This window comes from Haliotis cracherodii, unplaced genomic scaffold (genome assembly GCF_022045235.1).
Source record: "Haliotis cracherodii isolate W230 unplaced genomic scaffold, xgHalCrac1.p SCAF_2, whole genome shotgun sequence".
Lineage (NCBI taxonomy): Eukaryota > Metazoa > Mollusca > Gastropoda > Lepetellida > Haliotidae > Haliotis > Haliotis cracherodii.
The window spans coordinates 71,799,166-71,818,869 of NW_027266275.1; the positions used below are offsets into that span (position 1 = coordinate 71,799,166).

The 19,704-nt window shown below is 43.7% G+C and overlaps 2 protein-coding genes across 4 annotated transcripts; one reads left to right on the plus strand and one right to left on the minus strand.

The window, feature by feature from the left end:
- Window positions 1-627: 627 nt before the first annotated feature.
- On the minus strand, window positions 628-19,221 carry LOC139469580 (uncharacterized). 3 transcript variants are annotated; one of them, XM_071251784.1, is made up of 2 exons: window positions 19,059-19,221; window positions 628-2,799 (listed from the first exon to the last, which is right to left on the minus strand). In XM_071251784.1, the coding sequence occupies exon 2, from the start codon at window positions 2,402-2,404 to the stop codon at window positions 1,766-1,768; it is 639 nt and encodes a 212-aa protein (XP_071107885.1). In that variant the 5' UTR covers window positions 2,405-2,799; window positions 19,059-19,221; the 3' UTR covers window positions 628-1,765. The 3 variants fall into 3 exon arrangements, with proteins under 3 accessions (XP_071107885.1, XP_071107883.1, XP_071107884.1); XM_071251782.1 differs by lacking the exon at window positions 19,059-19,221 and adding an exon at window positions 17,014-17,090; XM_071251783.1 differs by lacking the exon at window positions 19,059-19,221 and adding an exon at window positions 12,311-12,404.
- Window positions 3,027-3,746, plus strand: LOC139467778 (uncharacterized). The gene has a single exon (XM_071249284.1). It carries the CDS (start codon window positions 3,027-3,029, stop codon window positions 3,744-3,746), a length of 720 nt encoding a protein of 239 aa, XP_071105385.1.
- Window positions 19,222-19,704: the final 483 nt, after the last annotated feature.

The window sequence follows — 19,704 nt, forward strand, 5'->3', positions numbered from 1 at the left end:
AGCACGTGTTTCACCACCATGCTCACGTGTTTCCCCACCATGCTCACCTGTTTCAGCTCCATGATCACGTGTTTCATCACCATTATCACATGTTTCACCTCCATGATCACGTGTTTCACCACCATGCTCACGTGTTTCACCACCATCCTCACCTGTTTCACCTCCATGATCACGTGTTTCACCACCATGCTCACGTGTTTCACCACCATGATCACGTGTTTCACCACCATGATCACCTGTTTCACCACAGTGATCTCGTGTTTCACCCCCTCGATCACGTGTTTCACTACCATGCTAACGTGTTTTACCACCTTGATCACGTGTTTCACTACCATGCTAACGTGTTTTACCACCTTGATCACGTGTTTCGTCACATTGATCACGTGTCTCACAATCATGATGATCACGGATTTCACCTTCATCTGCCGCCACACTTTCCTGACACCCATTTGGCTCAATAATACGGATTGTTCATCGGTTGATCACAAACTGCAACGTCTGTGTATCTCTGTAGGTGGATTCTCAAGCGGAAGAAACACCAACACCCAGCCACACCTCATCTGATTTTATGAGAGAGTTATCAAGTATAAAAGTTGAACATGAAAATCAAGAATGCATATTAATAACAACACTGTATATATATATAACGATAACTGGAACAAATATACACATAACTCAATATTCAAATGTTTGTTGAATATGTAACAGTTTGTGAAGCACGGGACAATCTGCTGAAGTAGCAGTATCTCATGGAGTGGGCAAAGGTGTGATACGAATTCGTCCGGCGGCTGTTGTCACAGACACACCTCACTCGAACACCCCAGTAATAAAACAAGTAACGTACAGTGATCCAGTATTTATGCACATAATGCACACGAACCCATTGGCGTAAATTCAAACAATTCAAAACTAGCAAAATATAACTCCTCAATAAAACAAGGTCTCCCTTGTTGCCGACTCCGGAATATTTCATATAGGATCTCTTGTGTCTAAAGTCCGTACAGATAACTTTCAATTTCACATGGAAGCATCTCGCAGGAGTATTTTATAAATATTAATTCTCAAATGTGGCGCCGATTGCATGTGTAAAACCTGACACTAGAACTGCATCTCAGAGCAGTGTTCGATGCTGTGTGGTACTCTCGATGCTTTTCGTTCATCGATGAATCTGACATCAATATGTAGGAAGTGCAAATAGTTCGCATGAGTCTGACATATTCTGAAACACTCAAATATAATTGTTAGGAATACACTTTGATGATATCTCATTATACAAAGAGTTGTTAGGCACTATTAAAGTACATATACACTGACATAGAATATTGCACAACTGTAAGTATCAGGCCGCATGTGCCAAAACAACTTCGGACCAGTCACCGAGGTCGATCTGACCCCTAGTGGTAGGTCAAGGCCGCTAGGTCCTCTCTGGAAAAAGTCTGGCACAGTGGTGCAAAGGCACGTGAACGTTGTTACTGGCGATGCTGAGACTGTCAGATTTTCGTCACTCTGCACGTGACGAGGAATCGCGCTCGTTGGCAATGACGATCAGTGACGGATCACATACATTTCAGTAAAATTTCAATAAACTCATTAGATGGGCAGCCTTCAAATGTTCCTTAATCACTATACATTCGAAATGAAGCAACAATAAAATTCCGCTTTTGAAAAACGCTGCAACAGTCGTCAGTTAACTTATTCCGATTCAAGCAACAATGTATATATTGGCTTTATGATGTGTATACAGTTTGTCCGTCTTAAATTACCTTTAACACCTGGTGACCTGAGCACCTCGCATGTCCGTTATCAAAGTTGTATTACTGCCCTCCGAGTTGTCTCCCCTTTGTTCCTCAGCGGGCTCAATGTCAACCATTTCATTGTCGGACGTTCTTCTTTGAAAACGGACGATAGGCGCTTTGATTGCGGGCAAAGTCTGCCTCCGTTCCTCGTGCTTCACCATCTCGTAATAGGGCGATATCAAGTTTGGTGCGAAACGAAGACGCTTCTTGTTCCTGGGCGGAAACTCGGGAGTGTCATCCATGTCCATCCCACAACAGATACAGGGCCGGAGGCGCCGCGACTTCCGGTGGTAGAGGATACCGGAAGTGAGAATGAGGGCAATGCCCCCTAGAATAAGGAAAATGCCAAACCATTCGATCTCCCCGCCAGACGGGTGCACGATGTCGGTGAAGCCGAACACTGCGACCATGACGCCGCTGTAGAGCGCCATGATGCCGAAGAGGGCGACATAGGCCCAGTACTCCTGCTTCAAGTGTTTCAGGAAAGTATTCACGAACATCATGATTGGTCGTTTTGGGTCCTTGTAAGCCGGGTGGGTGCTGATAGACCTTGGCGAATAGACTATTTGTGGATTGCGGGTGTTGATCGTAGAGGGCTGTTCAGTCATAAGTGATTTACAGTGTATGCCTGTTTGTAGTTAGGATTACGCGATTCAGATATGAAATCAGTCGGTGGCGAACTTCACCAACTGTGCTATGTTCCTAGTCAGCTAGTGTATACTAGCACGGTATATATCGACGAAGTAAAGGTAAAGGTAGTTTTGGACCCATGCATCATCCCTCGCAAACTTCAGTGAGATGTCATGATGCTGACTAGAAGCAGCCGATGATCAGGTGTTTTCTGGTGCTACAGTTGACTCCCAGAGCGAGGCCCTAAAAGCCACGTGATATGTCTGACGCTACAGTTGACTCCCAGAGCGAGGCTCTTATAATCACGTATATTTCAGTTGTAATAGTTGTCTCCCACAGCGAGGCGCTTCCTGGGGTAGAGTTTCACTTTGAACTGTAAACAGATGGAAAACTCGTTAAGTTAGATCTGCATTCAACCGTCAGAGCTTCAATACTTTATTTGAGACACAGAATATTCAGGATATTCTGTCCAGAATACTCAGGGAACAAAAAGTCTTTTCCTAAAACCTGATGGAATAAATAGTGTTGTCAGAGGATCTCCCCTGTTCCAGCCACCAACCACCCACTTCAGAGCATCAAATAATCCGAGGCTATTTCCTGATGCGTTTCTATACTGTAGTAGCTGTCAGCTATAAACAGCCCCGCATTCCTTCTCTACTTACCCCTGCACCAACTCCTGCATCAACCTCCTGCCACTACCCCTGCCCTTACCCTTACCCCTACCCCCTCCTCTACCCCTGCCCCTTCCTTTACCCCGTCCGTTATCCCTACCCTTGCACCTACCTCCTGCGATTAGCCTTGCTCCTACCCCCTCAACTACCCCTGCCCTTACCCCACCCCCTCCTCTACCACTGCCCCTTTCCCTACACCCTCCTCTACCCCGTCCGTTACCCCTACTACTGCACCTACCTCCTGCCACTACCCCTGTTCCTACCCCCTCAACTACCCCTGCCCTTACCCCTACCCCCTCCACTACCCCTGCCCCTTCCCCTACCCCCTCCTCCACCCCGTCCGTTACCCCTACTCCTGCACCTACCTCCTGCCACTACCCCTGTTCCTACCCCCTCAACTACCCCTGCCCTTACCCCTACCCCCTCCACTACCCCTGCTCCTTCCCCTACCCCCTCCTCTTCCCCGTCCGTTACCCCTACTCCTGCACCTACCTCCTGCCACTACCCCTGCTCCTACCCCCTCAACTACCCCTGCCCTTACCCCTACCCCTCCACTACCCCTCCACAACACCTGTACCTTCCCCATGCCACTACCCCTGCACTATCTCCTACACCCTACCCCCTCCACTACCCCTGCACCAACACCTGACACCTACCCCATGTCCCTGTTTCGTGTCTCCCTGCCGCTCGTCCTCGTTGAGCAATTACCTGTCTGGCCACACAAGGAGCCCCACAATGAGGTTCCTGTGAGGGACAGCTGTTGCAGTCAGTCATTCACGGAGGTGTGCAGGTTGGCATGCTCATATCATATTTCTGTTATCAGTTTCCATCACCGTGCATATATATATACACAATCTACCTTTTCCGTGAGAACAATTACCAAGCAATATAAACCATACCGCATGGTGGTGAATTGAAATCAATAACACTTTGTTACGAAAGCTATACAAGTGAATACATTTCATATGAAACCTGTTGTGAGTGAGTAAGGTTTTATGCCGCTGTTAGACATATTCCATCAATAGCACAGCGAGGGAACCCCATTGTATCCAATGGGAATCGAACCCAGGCCTTTGGCGTGACGAGCGAATACTTTATGAACCCTACCGCACCAAGACCTGTTGTGAGTTGAAAAGGCTGACATGTACACTGGACAGACCCAATTCTCACAACATCCAGCCTGAGTTGAGATGCTGATTGGCTGGTCCTGGCCTCAGACCGCTTCTCATACTATCAACCACTAGTTTGTCTGGTCCAAACCCATTCCCAGGTGGCCGTGAAAGAAATGTAAAACACAAAGTATTGCGACGCTGCAGAGTGTGCTGATGATTTTTACGACATGAAAGTTGAATGTAGTCAGTCACGTGACTTCAGTTTATGAAAGGTTAAATGGACGTACACCAAGATGACATTTTTATTTATTGTTTTACACCTGCTGCCTTGTGTGACAGCAGCATCACAAGGCCGTGGGACGTCTCGTCTCAACACTCACGCACACACACCTTCACCGTGTGCAGAGTGAACCGTGGCGGCAGATCTACAGCCAGTACACCCCTGTTGCCAATAGTAACTGTAAATAAAGCCCCAAGTATGTCGCTGCAGCATCATCGATGTCGTTGATCGTGTTTATACCCATCGCTCGTGAAGGAAAGCAGTCGTGGCAATCAAACGAGCTATTGTCCGGACCACACTAACAAATTTGGTGATATCGTTGATCGTGTTTATACCCATCGCTCGTGAAGGAAAGCAGTCGTGGCAATCAAACGAGCTATTGTCCGGACCACACTAACAAATTTGGTGATATCGTTGATCGTGTTTATACCCATCGCTCGTGAAGGAAAGCAGTCGTGGCAATCAAACGAGCTATTGTCCGGACCACACTAACAAATTTGGTGATATCGTTGATCGTGTTTATACCCATCGCTCGTGAAGGAAAGCAGTCGTGGCAATCAAACGAGCTATTGTACGGACTACACTAACAAATTTGGTGATATCGTTCATCGTGTTTATACCCATCGCTCGTGAAGGAAAGCAGTCGTGGCAATCAAACGAGCTATTGTACGGACCACACTAACAAATTTGGTGATATCGTTGATCGTGTTTATACCCATCGCTCGTGAAGGAAAGCAGTCGTGGCAATCAAACGAGCTATTGTACGGACCACACTAACAAATTTGGTGATATCGTTGATCGTGTTTATACCCATCGCTCGTGAAGGAAAGCAGTCGTGGCAATCAAACGAGCTATCATACCGACTACACTGACATATAGGATGATATCGTTGATCGTGTTTATACCCATCGCTCGTAAAGAAAAGCAGTCGTGGCAATCAAACGAGCTATTGTACGGACCACACTAACAAATTTGGTGATATCGTTCATCGTGTTTATACCCATCGCTCGTGAAGGAAAGCAGTCGTGGCAATCAAACGAGCTATTGTCCGGACCACACTAACAAATTTGGTGATATCGTTGATCGTGTTTATATCCATCGCTCGTGAAGGAAAGCAGTCGTGGCAATCAAACGAGCTATTGTACGGACGATACGTACAAAAATGTCATAAAGACAACCTACCACATCATCAGCACTGACAATATTGGAGCTGTATCGTCAAGCTTGATAATAATGAAGTAGGGTCTCCCATGGGAAGTCTATTGACACGACGATGAAAGACCGAATCTCTAGATGCAACCATGCAATCTTTGCCGACTTTCATCACAAAAACAACTTCACAGCTTTCGTTGACATTGAAGCATTACTTTATTTGTTAGTATTCTCAAATGTATGAACTAATGACCTTGTTGGATTACCTTCAATGATAGCTGTGTCTGACCGCCATTACCGGAAGTGACAGTGTCCCTACTCATTGTCACTTCTGGGTGTACAGAAATCTATCCACACTGAAATCACACATGGCAGACAATCATGTACTTAACCTTGTGATGATCAACCTATGCAGTGAAAATTGGTATATACACAGGCATCTGCAGTTCTGATTAATGATTTTGTATGTATTCTCTACCATCCAACGCTGTTCTCTCAATAAGCTACAGATCAGAGGTTTAATGCTTTAAATCAATAGACGTATAATTGCATAACATGCTTGGCAATGGTATAAGGATCTTAATCGACACGTCGCCTGTACAGTAATCAAAGAAGTTGTTATCCATAAATCGTGTCTATTTTGTCTAACTGTTTAATTATCATTCGCTGTATCTCTACCTGTTTGACTGACATTCAGAGTATCTCTAACTGTTTGACTGGCATTCAGAGTATCTCTACCTGTCTAACTGGCTTTCAGATGATCTCTATCTGTTTGACTGGCATTCAGAGTATCTCTAACTGTTTGACTGGCATTAAGAGTATCTCTACCTGTTTAACTGGCATTCAGGGTATCTCTATCTGTTTGACTGGCATTCAGAGTATCTCTATCTGTTTGACTGGCATTCAGAGTATCTCTATCTGTTTGACTGGCATTCATTGTATCTCATCCTAACTGGCTTACCCTGTGTGTATATTTCATGGTCCCGTCCCTGTTATTCCCCTGATGAATGCAGGCCTGAAACGTGTGTGTTTGCATGGAATTATTGGACAAACCTTTACGCATTATATGAGAAAATACACACATTGTTAAATAATGGAATATTATAAACCATCATCCGTGTTCCAATGTCTGAAACATGCGGAGGGTCAAACTGATAACGCGATACGTACATTGATCAGGGCTAGTATCTCTTGTTGTCCTGGTCAGATATAGAGTTTGGCTGGCAAACAAATGTAAGACGCCAACTCCGTCACCGGTATTTACCGCTGTGTCCATCATCTACACGTACTACGTCAACACCGTCACCGGTATTTACCGCTGTGTCCATCATCTACACGTACTACGTCAACACCGTCACCGGTATTTACCGCTGTGTCCATCATCTACACGTACTACGTCAGCATCGTCACCGGTATTTACCGCTGTGTCCATCATCTACACGTACTACGTCAACACCGTCACCGGCATTTACCGCTGTGTCCATCATCTACACGTACTACGTCAGCACCGTCACCGGCATTTACCGCTGTGTCCATCATCTACACGTACTACGTCAACACCGTCACCGGCATTTACCGCTGTGTCCATCATCTACACGTACTACGTCAGCATCGTCACCGGCATTTACCGCTGTGTCCATCATCTACACGTACTACGTCAACACCGTCACCGGTATTTACCGCTGTGTCCATCATCTACACGTACTACGTCAGCACCGTCACCGGTATTTACCGCTGTGTCCATCATCTACACGTACTACGTCAGCACCGTCACCGGTATTTACCGCTGTGTCCATCATCTACACGTACTACGTCAACACCGTCACCGGTATTTACCGCTGTGTCCATCGTACACACGTACTACGTCAACACCGTCACCGGTATTTACCGCTGTGTCCATCATCTACACGTACTACGTCAACACCGTCACCGGTATTTACCGCTGTGTCCATCATCTACACGTACTACGTCAACACCGTCACCGGTTTTTACCGCTGTATCCATCATCTACACGTACTACGTCAGCACCGTCACCGGTATTTACCGCTGTGTCCATCATCAACACGTACTACGTCAACACCGTCACCGGTATTTACCGCTGTGTCCATCGTACACACGTACTACGTAAACACCCGCACCATACAAGTAACTGGTCTACTATTCTTTTTCATGTTGATCGTCACTCGTAAACACCTTTATCAGCATGGACTCGGCCATATTATATTATTCTGTCGATATCTATAGGTCACAATAGTATGTTTATCGCTATGTTAATCAGAAAATGATATATCTGGTGTAGCTAGAATAGGTATAAATTCGGACGACCGGCAGTCAGTTACTAATAAACTCACTGTTTATTCACTCAAGACCTCATGTTGTGTAGGCTGGTCGTGTTAAGTGATATCTCTGCCCAGAGAGTTGGTCCCTATCTCGTGGTTAATATACTCACACGCAAAAGAAACGCAAGTCGAGTATGCAGTATACATGTTTATTATTTTCAACATTAAAGACAAGAAATAGTAATAGGGCACGATTGACAAAAAATTGACTGAAGACAGTTTAATGGATTAAAAGGCAGATGACATAATTGGGTTTTTTCAAATGTTAAGGGCTTACACATTTTCGGGTCAATACCCAAAATGTCAGTCAATACCTGGTGTGACCACCATTAGCATTGATCACTGACACACATCTGTACATTGAGTGGATCAGACGATCTGTGAAGGCCCTAGGGATCCTCCTGCACACATCCAGAGCAGCTGTGCGTAGTTCATCGGCAGTTGTAGGGACTGGGCGCACATTGTGCAGACGCCTTTGAACCTCATCCCACAAGTGTTCGATGGGGTTCAGATCAGGGCTGAGGGCTGGCCACGGTAGAACACGGATGTTGTGTTGTTGCAGAAAGGTCATGGTAGCTCTGGCAACATGTGGACGAGCGTTGTCCTGTTGGAAAATCTGTTGTAGGTGTTGTGCAAAAAATGTAACTACGTGGGGTCTGATCACTTGGTCGATATACCGCTGAGCAGTGAGTGAGTGAGTGAGTGAGTGAGTATGGTTTTACGCCGCTTTTAGCAATATTCCAGCAATATCACGGCGGGGGACACCAGAAATGGGCTTCACACATTGTACCCATGTCGGGAATCGAACCCGGGTCTTCGGCGTGACGATCCAACGCTTTAACCTCTAGGCTACCCGACCGCCCCGCTGAGCAGTGACGCCGTGTCCCCAACCTTCACCAACATTCAGAAAGCACATGGGTCCAAGTCTCGCATTAAGTCCAATCCCTGCCCATATCATGACGCTAGGTCCCCCCATGGATCCCTTTCCACAACGTTTCTGTCAGCGAAACGATCACCTCGACGACGCCAAATTCTGACTCTGCCGTCTGCATGGGAGACACAAAAGCGACTTTCATCAGAGAAGATGACACGCCTCCACTCACGATGACGCCAATTGCGATGACCCTGTGCCCACTGAAGTCGTGCTTGTCGATGCCGTGGTTGGAGAACAGGACGACGTGCTGGTCGGCGACATCTGAGGTTGTTGAAACGGAGACGTCGGATCACAGTGTCTTGGCTAATGTGTCGATTATGTGTTTCTATGGTCTGTCGAGCACTTTCGCTTGCGGTTAGGAACGGATGTCGCTGGTGTTGACGGATAATCTGCCGATCTTGTCTAGGTGTGGTGACCCTAGGACGACCGCTCCATTGTATCGATGCAGGAGACGGCAAATTGTGGTTATGTTAACGTTGAAATGACGGGCAACATCTTGGACAGACTCTCCAGCTTCCAAACGTCCGATAGCCTGGTTTCTCTGAACTTGAGATAGGCGTGGCATCGTTGATCAAGGTTTTATACCAACTACAGTTCGTACATTTTCAATTTCGCGAGAATTGGGTGCATGATACCCACATGTTCATTGAAATGGTGCGTTTTGGCGATTCGTTTTTTATGTTGCGTTTTTACTCGGGGCTTCCAAAATGCAACCAAAAATATTGATAACACCATCAGGCTTCACTACATGCTAAAACTCGTATCAATTTTTGGTTCCGTGTCTGTTACCTATTTGCTTAAAAACACTTGCGTTTCTTTTGCGTGTGAGTATATATGCAGTGTGAAGAAGATGTTATCTATACTATTCCTTATCCTTGTGTATATCCAACCTTTTCACGTCTATACATACACGCGGTGATCAATTCGTTTTAATATATTTCTAAAGAAGTTTTAATTGCCGAACTTTATATACCTGCTTAAAACTAGTACTTTTGCTTCAAATTACCTTCACAAAAAACAGTGTAAACTTGGAGTTCGGCGTCTTGCACCTTGCTGAGGATTTTCCGCATGCAACGGGCGAATGCATGAACAACTAGTGAATGTCGTGAACAGTCTGAATGACTCATGATATGAGGGATAAATACATGTATTTACTCTTAAAAATCACATTCGTGAAACCGATTATATATAGGCAGTCAGGCCTAAATATACTGAACCGCAAAAGATACGCCACCGTGGATAGATATATGAGAAACCTTATTTGTCATAACACTGTAAACATACTTTGAGACATAGTAAAAAGATGAAACTTGGCAAAACTGATCATCAAGGTTGAAATTAAAGTGTCAAATGTTCTTAAAGTGAAACACAACACTAGTCTCTGAGAAAATGGCATGACAAGTCAGTATCTCGTGTGTCCGCCATGTGCAATCATGACTGCCGTGCAACGTCGATATATGGAATGGATGAGGCGGTTGATGAAGGCACTTGAGTCCACACTCACTGCAGCTGCAGTTGTCGGCCTTGGTCGGACGTCATTCAGGCGTCTTTGAATCTAGTTCCACGGGTGCTCAATGGGATCTTAATCGGGACTGAGGGCAAGCCACTGCATGGTTCTGATGCCATTCTGCTGGAGGAAGTCTCTTGTTGGCGTTATCATGCTGAAACTCGCGGTTGCGGCGACGTGCCAAATGAGATATGACGTGTGGTCTCAAGACTTGATCAATGTACCGAGCTGCTGTGACACCATTGCCTCTCCCTGGACCGATGTTCTGGAAGACCACAGGGCCGACCCTCTGTGCAAGACCAATTCCACCCCACACCATGATGCTCGGACAACCCCACGAGTCTCTCAACAACACAAGGATCCGAATTAGGTTCCCCACGGCGTCGCCATACTCTTCTCTGCCATCTGCTGTTGAGATACAGTAACGGCTCTCGTCTGAGAGGAGGACTCTTCCCAACTGCTGGTGCTGTGTTGCCCACTGAAGACGTGTCCCCATGGTCTGTCGAGCAGCTTCCCCAGCAGTAACGAAGAAATCTTGAAGATGCTGTCGCACAATCTGACGATCCTGACGTCGAGTGGTGACCCTTGGTTTTCCACTACGTGGTCGGTCATCAGAAGTATTGGATGTCTGGTACCGTTGCTGGAGCCTGTATATGGTCCTTACGGGGACTTGAAAAGCATTGACTTCTTGCTGGGCGGTTTGTCCAGCTTGCAATCGTCCAAGGGCTTGGTGTCGCTGATTTCTTGTCAATCTTGGCATGTGGTAGCAATTCAATAAGGAATGAATGTTATCCGATCTGAGTGGATTTGTATTGGGCAAGAAATGGGGGAACGCATGTGCATTTCAATCTGCACGGAACTCACGTGCATCGGGTTACCATGACCGTTGTCATGATACGATTAGACGATCGGTTTTATTGTCATCTGCTTTGTTTTTTTTATCATCAAATTTCATTTTTCCGGACAAGGTAATGTTAAGTTTTAGAAACTTTCACAAAAATTAGCCAGATATCTAAATGACAACTGTTCATGTTATTTTACTTGGGGTGACGTTTCTTTTGCGGTTCTGTGCATATACAGTAAACTACGGATATAACGAACTCAACGGGACCACTCATTTTAGTTCGTTATAACCGTAGTTCGTTATAAGCAAAAATACAGCATATATACAACAAATGGCCGGGACTAAAAAATAAGTTCGTTTTATCGGTCAGTTCGTTATAAGCGTATTCGTTATAACCGTAGTTTACTGTATTATGTACTTTTTGCAGTACTGCCAACGACACTAAGGAAAGGTGTTTATGATGATATTATATACCGAGCCATCTATCATGCTATCATGCATACAGGATCAGGGCAAAGTGTACATACCGGCTGCTGGCAACACTGTATAACATAACACGTGACTAGTTGCCATTCTCGCGTTTTCAATCTGCTCAAACTGTTCCTATTTGTTGAGCCTATTTATATATTTGTTTCAAGCCCCACATGTTTGTAGAGCATTGAGATACTGGCAGACAGCCACAACTGTGGTGAGAGGTCTCAACTCGGCTTCACGTAATCGTCTATTATTAAACTGTTCTCTACAATTGTTAGGCTTACACAACCAAAGGTATATAAAACCAGGTAAAAGTAAAGACAACGCTGCACGTATATGTAATATAAATCCCTCCATCCATCCATTTGTACCGCAATTGTGTTCTCGGCATATATGAAACACCTACCTTGTATTGACAACACAAATATCAAGGAACATTAATATAATACTGCAAGGCATAGCTGCCACCTCGCAGCCTACATCACACATAACTGTACATCACACCGACATATTATATGAACATCTGCACATGCATCCGTGTGTCCATCATTACACGTGCCGACATACATACCAGACACGACCGGATTCTCCTACACACAGGTAAGGATCACGTCTCACAGATCCACAAGCCACAGACATCAGAACCAAGTCATATAGATCCACGTTCAACCTTCGGGTATCGAAGTAAGCTGACATTTAACTCGGGAACTAGTTCACGTTAGTCCTGCATAAGTAACCATCCGCTGCGCAAAGGAGCTAGATCCATAACGCCATATCGTTCCGCTCCGTTTCTCTGCTGCTCCGACCGACTGGGTCGATAGAGCGTTACAGCGACGTGGGCCGGGTCTTCGGGTAGGTACAGAGGTGCTGGCGATTCTTATTCAACAGATTCCATTAATAACGCCTAAACTAGCAGACTATTCATGAGAGTATCAAACACTAAGCTGTACTTAAGGAAAACACAGTAGTCTCGTGTAGGAATTGAAGGGAGTTATTTCCCGGAGTCGTCGTCACTAGGCAGTATTGATACACATAAGACACGGACGTCATAAATATACCGCGGTCTCGGAAACGGATCGTGATTGACGGCACCACAGATTGTTTAACCAGTCAGCAGGTCGACAGACGAGAAGGAGACGCAGAGTGGAAATGTTTTAAACATAGCATACGCTTATTGAAAAGTGCTAAATGCTATGTTTCAGTCAACCTGAGACACTTTGGGGACGGTTCTTCTCCCAAGTGTGTGCTACAGGTCTTAACACTGCTTGAATCATGACCCGACTCAGGGTAGTTCTAGCCTCAAATCATTTAAGTCGATCGACAAAACGTTTGTTTTCAATGTTTTCAGTCCCCTTTTCTAATGATGTTAGTTTACTAGTGCCTTTAATACGTTAGCTTTGATGACATATTGATGAGGAGACAGGGAAGATGACGACGACGTTACCATGGTGGGGATATATTCTCAAGGGGAGGTCAATGATAGGTGAAGCAAATTGACAATGAGAGTAATGAATGATATATGTCATGAAGGTTGGAGCACCCATTGTTAAGTCCCGCCTACAGATCGTGAATCGTCAAAACCTGACCAATACCACATCATCAACATTATCATCTTCATCATCATCATGATAACTTTTAAATGAGGTAACTATAGGTCGTCCTGTCAATTAATCTTTATTCATGGTACAGATGAAGCCAAAGGCCTACAGTACATTCATTGTTTGGGCGGGTTACAAATTCATGCATTTTCTAGTGTCATTGCATGATAAATGAACATAGATACATTTCTCATAGTTTCTGTAATATCATGTCATTAATTTACAAAATATACCATTTTGGTTGTTGTAGAAATATTTATTTAGATATTTTGATCTGAAATCATTATACACTGGGCATACACATAAAAAGTGATATTCATCTTCAATACAGTCAGTTTTACAAATCCTACAAAGTATATGTTCTCAAACAATACCTTCATATCTGCCCCAAATCGAGAAGAGCTGTTCTGAACTAGTGTATATATATATTTACACTTAATAGATAAGGTTCTAGTAATACAGTAGTCTTAAATGACGTGTAGCAATTTGCTTTTCTCCAACTGGACAAAGAACAATGCCATTTTGGGCTGTACATATTTTTAAAGGCCTGTGTCAAACGGGTGAAGAAATGTTGTGGCATATCTACATGTTGCTGTAACCAAATATAACCATATCCATATTCGTATATCATGATTTGAACTTTTGATGCCCAATTCAGTTTCCCATGACTGTCGTAGAGTAGCATCATATTATAACATTTTCTAAGGTATCGTGAAGATGGCATATTTATTAACTTATTAACAGTATTTAACAGCCTCTAAACAACAATAGATATACGTGGGAACGCTTCCGCATTCACCATATACCCTATTTTCTGTGCTAGATTTTACCCAAGAACGTTTTACATGGATATAAATGTATCTTTCCAATAACATCCAAATGTTCTAGGCCCCATTTTTTTATCCATGCAATAGAATCGAGCTTAGTTTTGTATCAAAGATTTTTAAGTAAACATCATATCTAATATTGTCCCAAACTCTAAGACTTTTTAATATGCCTACAAAAAGATCTTGGATTGCAATGCAATTTTATGTGCATTATTTGACCAAGTTAATATACTTGTAAAACACATACCTAATTATTAATAAAATGGAACAACTTTTACATATTTCCCTCTCTAATGCCATTTTGCTTTTCTAGAGACATTACCAACATTTTTAAAAACTACAAAAGTTTCAACCCGTCACAATAACTCTCTTATACATGTATTTGTTTTTGGAAGCCAGGTATTGTGCACGAGAACAAGACCATATCATCATCGAAAAGGAGTAAAAATAATTTAATAGTTTCGGGTCGTATTTGTATACCACCAGTGATTCTTTTGGGGGAATTGATAGGATAATTCATTTATGAAAAAGGAAAACAGAAATGGACTTAAAATATGAACCCTTGTCGGACACCTACACTACTTATAAAATCAAACGACATCGTTCCGAACACACATTTTCACATTTTTATATAAAGTACACAATAATTTTCTAATTCTGCGACTTAGCCCATGTCTCTAAAGAAGGACCACAAGTCCAAAACCTTTGCAAAATCTACAATTAAAGCGTGTAACTTCCCCCCTTTTAGTGATAGATATCTCTGTATTGTAGAATGTGTGTGTGTGTGTGTGTGTGTGTGTGTGTGTGTGTGTGTGTGTGTGTGTGTGTGTGTGTGTGTGTGTGTGTGTGTGTGTGTGTGTGTGTGTGTGTGTGTGTGTGTGTGTGTGTGTGTGTGTGTGCTAGACCGGACTGATGCCGATTTTATCGTGCTACCCCACTGAGGGACCATGCCTTAACACGAATACCCCACCAAGTCACAGAAAAATGACTCCGAGCCAACCGGTCCATGTTTTAGCCCCATAATATCGAGCAAAAATGGTAACAGCAAGTCCCATCTTTTAGAATGTTGCGGCCGCGGATCAAACCTCTATTCGCACTCGAGGCGGACGTTCTACCACTAAACAACGGAGGCGGTCAGCAGTAGAAAGTATACAAATATATTAGTACCTCATTAACGACCACAGCTTGAAACTCGTCAATTGTAACGTTGTTGTAGGTCACAGACGTTCACCGCGTTGGGTGGAACAGATGAACACCGGCGAGACGCTGATCAGCCAACATTATGCATGTTCATCAAAGTACATCTGATTATTTATAGACTAAACATTCATCCATTGTCAAACTTAACGAAGGTCACAATACACAGGCCTTGGATTCCCGATGACCCACAGGTAGTGCTGCTGGCAGGGTCTTACACTCTCTGTATTTAAATGTCTTCTCTCTCATCATTAACGCTCAAAATGTAGAAACATACGGATGAATCTAAAATAATACATCTTTCTGTTTGTTTGTCAGACAATTAACACCGAAATAGATATGCAACTTTCACAGAAAGAAGTAACTAATATACATAATGGAATATGGAAAATACTCATTTTCGATTGGTCAGTGAGAAGTTTCAAATAACAATAACCACCTCTTATTGAGAAAAGGTCAAATATCTGGTAGGGTTAAATATACACTACAATAAGGATCCGGAGACGGCAGCAGTCAAGGGGCGAAGAGATGAACTCTCTCTATTCTATTCCCATACAGGCAACAACTCATATATCAGAGGATGTAGTCTCACACTCAAAAGGAAATCTCGGCCTTCGTGTTGTGTTGTTTTTAAAAAAAAATTAAAGTTAAACACAGGTAAGGTTTTGTCACTGCATGAGAGGTGTCCCAGGCATATTACTGAAGATCCTCCAACTTTTGTTAGTAGACATAGTGGTGGGGACACAATTCATTCCTATATCGTAAAATAAATATTTTAAATTCAAAATATTTTGTTACCAGTATCACCTAAACGATTTGCATCCTTTAGCGCTACTGTAAACACGACACTGCTTCAATATCACCAGGGGACGTCACAAGACTACTCTCAGCACGGAGCTGTTGCCACAACTGAGGCAACAAAACCTACAGATTGTCATCACTAGAATTTACCGTCCAGTCGCTGTGAATGAATATTTGTTTGTCATACTGAATATCGCTGTCGCCATAATCGATGAGCCGACTGCATGCTGCTGGTGTGCCTTGCTGGCACACAGTGTACAGTCTTGTGTATAGGTTGTCAATGGTGACACATCAACCTCAGCGACAGCTGGGCCTATGGATTCTGCAGATTACATGCAGTTATCGACATTAAACAGAAAATAAACCGAAGCTTTTATTACTGGTCTAAACTATGAAGCAACTGATAGCGTTATAAATATATATATATATATGCCTGATTGTGTCTGAAGACTAAACTGTAAGTAAATGAATGATTGTTATTTGACCAGGAAAATGTGGTTTGAAGATAAGTATATAGGTAAGATCTGAAAATAGCGTTTCTCACACAATATCTCTCAGGTCGGTGATGCGTCACTATTGCCACCGATTGGTGACAGTGATATGGCGTCCCTTTTGTCCTGATCGTTACTTGTGAATTAGGTTAGTTTATCCCCAAGCAAAGAGTTGTTAGGTATGTATACACTTACTGTCTTTCAATAAAAGAACAATTATGCAGGAAACCGTGTCTTCTCTATTAACATAGTCTATACTTCAACCGTAATCTGATGACAATGTAACAGCACCTCATCAGACAATCAGCATCGGTTAAACTGTGGAATAATGTCCAAGTCTGTAACACGTGTAATACTCACAGAGGTTACAGCGGTCGTTCTCACGGGCGTCAAGTTGATTTCCGTTCTCACTAAACAGGACGACCCGTTGCCATCTATGCAACTGAATGGCTTACCAATACATGTTCATTGATCGATACAACGATCGATTTCTTATTGTGTGGCGTTCTAGACATTTCCGCCACTACACGGTGTATACGGGACCTTTCTTCTCTGCTGACATTGCTGCAAAGTGTAGAGAACCCGTCCACACGGAAATCACTTAGCAGTATTCAAAGATCTAGACACACACACTCACAACAAAATTCAATGATCTAGATACACAGACTCACACCAACATTCAATGATCTAGATACACACATACGCCCCACTATTCAATCATCTAGATACACACACTCACTCTACTATTCAATGATCTACACACACACTCAATGATCTAGAGACATACACTTACATCACTATTCAGTGATCACACTATTCAGACACACACTCACACCACTATTCAATGATCTACACACACACTCACACGACTATTCAATGATCTAAAACCACACACTAAATCCACTATCCAATTGTCTAGGCACACACTCACATCACTATTCAATGATCTAGACACACACACTCACACCACTATTCAATGATCTACACACACACTCACACCACTATTCAATGATCTACACACACACTCACACGACTATTATCTAGATACTCACACTTACATCACTACTCAATGATCAAGACACACACACACACACACACACAAACACACACACACACACACTCCACTATTCAATGATTTAGACACACACAATCATTCCATTATTCAATTATTTAGACACACACTTATTCAATTACTTACAATGCGCCTCGAACCCGCCTCGAATGATTCTTGCTCATTCCGGGTGTATTGGCTCTCGAATCCATCTCGAATGTAGTTGGAACACAGTAGGAATATTTAGAATGCTGTTAGAATGCAGTCAGAATATTTAGAATGCACTTCGAATGCCATACGAGTGCGGTTCGATTGCTGGCCGAATACCACCCGAGGTCTGGTCTGAAGGTGTCTCGAATGCTGTACGAATTTACCTCGAATGCAGTCAGAACGCTCCCGGAATGGCCGCCGATTATGGTTCGAACGTCCAAGAATTCAAACAGAATGAAGCTCGAATACTTAGAATGTACTTAGAATGTAACATGAATCATTCGAAGTGCATTCCAGCTGAATTCTTTTAATATCGAAAAAGATCCCGGCAGCAATCCATATTCATTCGATGTGCATTCCGGCTCATTCGAGGCGCATTCGGGACATTCGGGCAGGATTTGAAGTGGCTTGGCGTTTCGATTCTCCCTCGAATGCGATCAGAATGTCTCGAATGCTGTTGGAATGCCGTAAGAATATTTAGAATACGCTCAGAGTGGAGTTAGAATACACTTCGAATGCTGTTTGATATTTCTCCACTTTAAATGCACCTCGAAAGTTTTAAGAATGAGCAAAACATTCGGGCCGGCCACAAGAATGGGCTCGAATATTTGGAATGCACTCAGAATGAAGTCAGAAGTTTTAGAATGCACTTCGAATATCCAGGAATAAACAAAGAATGTTCATTCCGACGACATTCCGGATCATTCCGCTTCTAGTGTGACAAGGGTTTTACAGACTCAAACTAGATAGTCACTTTCTATGCATGTGAATTATCCGTCGTTATTGATGTCAGTGTTCAGTATAATTTGGGAGGAAATAGAACATACAATATATTTCCTTGAGCATCTATAAACGAAACCTTCCCGTCAGTTGGAACTACACAGATGCATCACGAGCATACTCGGTACATACAAACAGGCACCAGTCTCACGTTATGCAATGCACACACGTTATGCCACTGACATCTGTAGGAACGTTTTCAACGATACGGACATAAACTCGTCACACCGCAGGGCCCCTTCAATATAATGACTACGGTTGCATTTAAACACGCCCCTCGCATATACACTGCATGGAGCTTCCGGAATACCTGTGTGTCTGACTAGGAATCATCCGAAGACCGCTAGGACATCTACACACCTACCTCTCATTACCAGGCCAGGTTGGCCAGCGATAGTAGCTGTTGTACTCGCAATACCAGGTCTTCTTGCTGTAGAAATATAATCCACCTTTTACCAGGAGCCGTAGTTATCCATGATACTGTATCGACCTCCAGATACACTCGCGGACATGACGTGTGCCGCAACTGTCGTCGTCCCATCTGTCGCCACTGTCGCTTACGTCACAGCAGCCTCATGCAGGATGCAGTTATATGATCTAATGATGGCATGTGTCGTTTACTACTCACGCAACAGATTAACTGTGAGTGAATTTAAGCCAGGTATCGCGTGTATGCGTGTGTTTACTTCAGAGGTGAGGTGAAGTGGGGTTTAACGTCGCGGTGAAGATTATTGCACTTATTTAGCGACGTGCATGTACGTGTGTTTGTGGCTGCTTGTACTAGTCCGGACTGAGGTCGATGTTATAGTGCTAGCCCAGTGAGATACCATGCTGCAGTTTAACATGAATACCCAGTATACGACACAGTATACGAGCCGACCGGTCCTTGTTTGAGCCCATTAATGCCGATCGCCAGACATGGTAACAACAAGACCGTCTTTTAACGTCTTTTGGTATGACGCGGCCGGGGATCGAACCCAGGACCTTTGGCTCTCCGGGCAACTACAGAG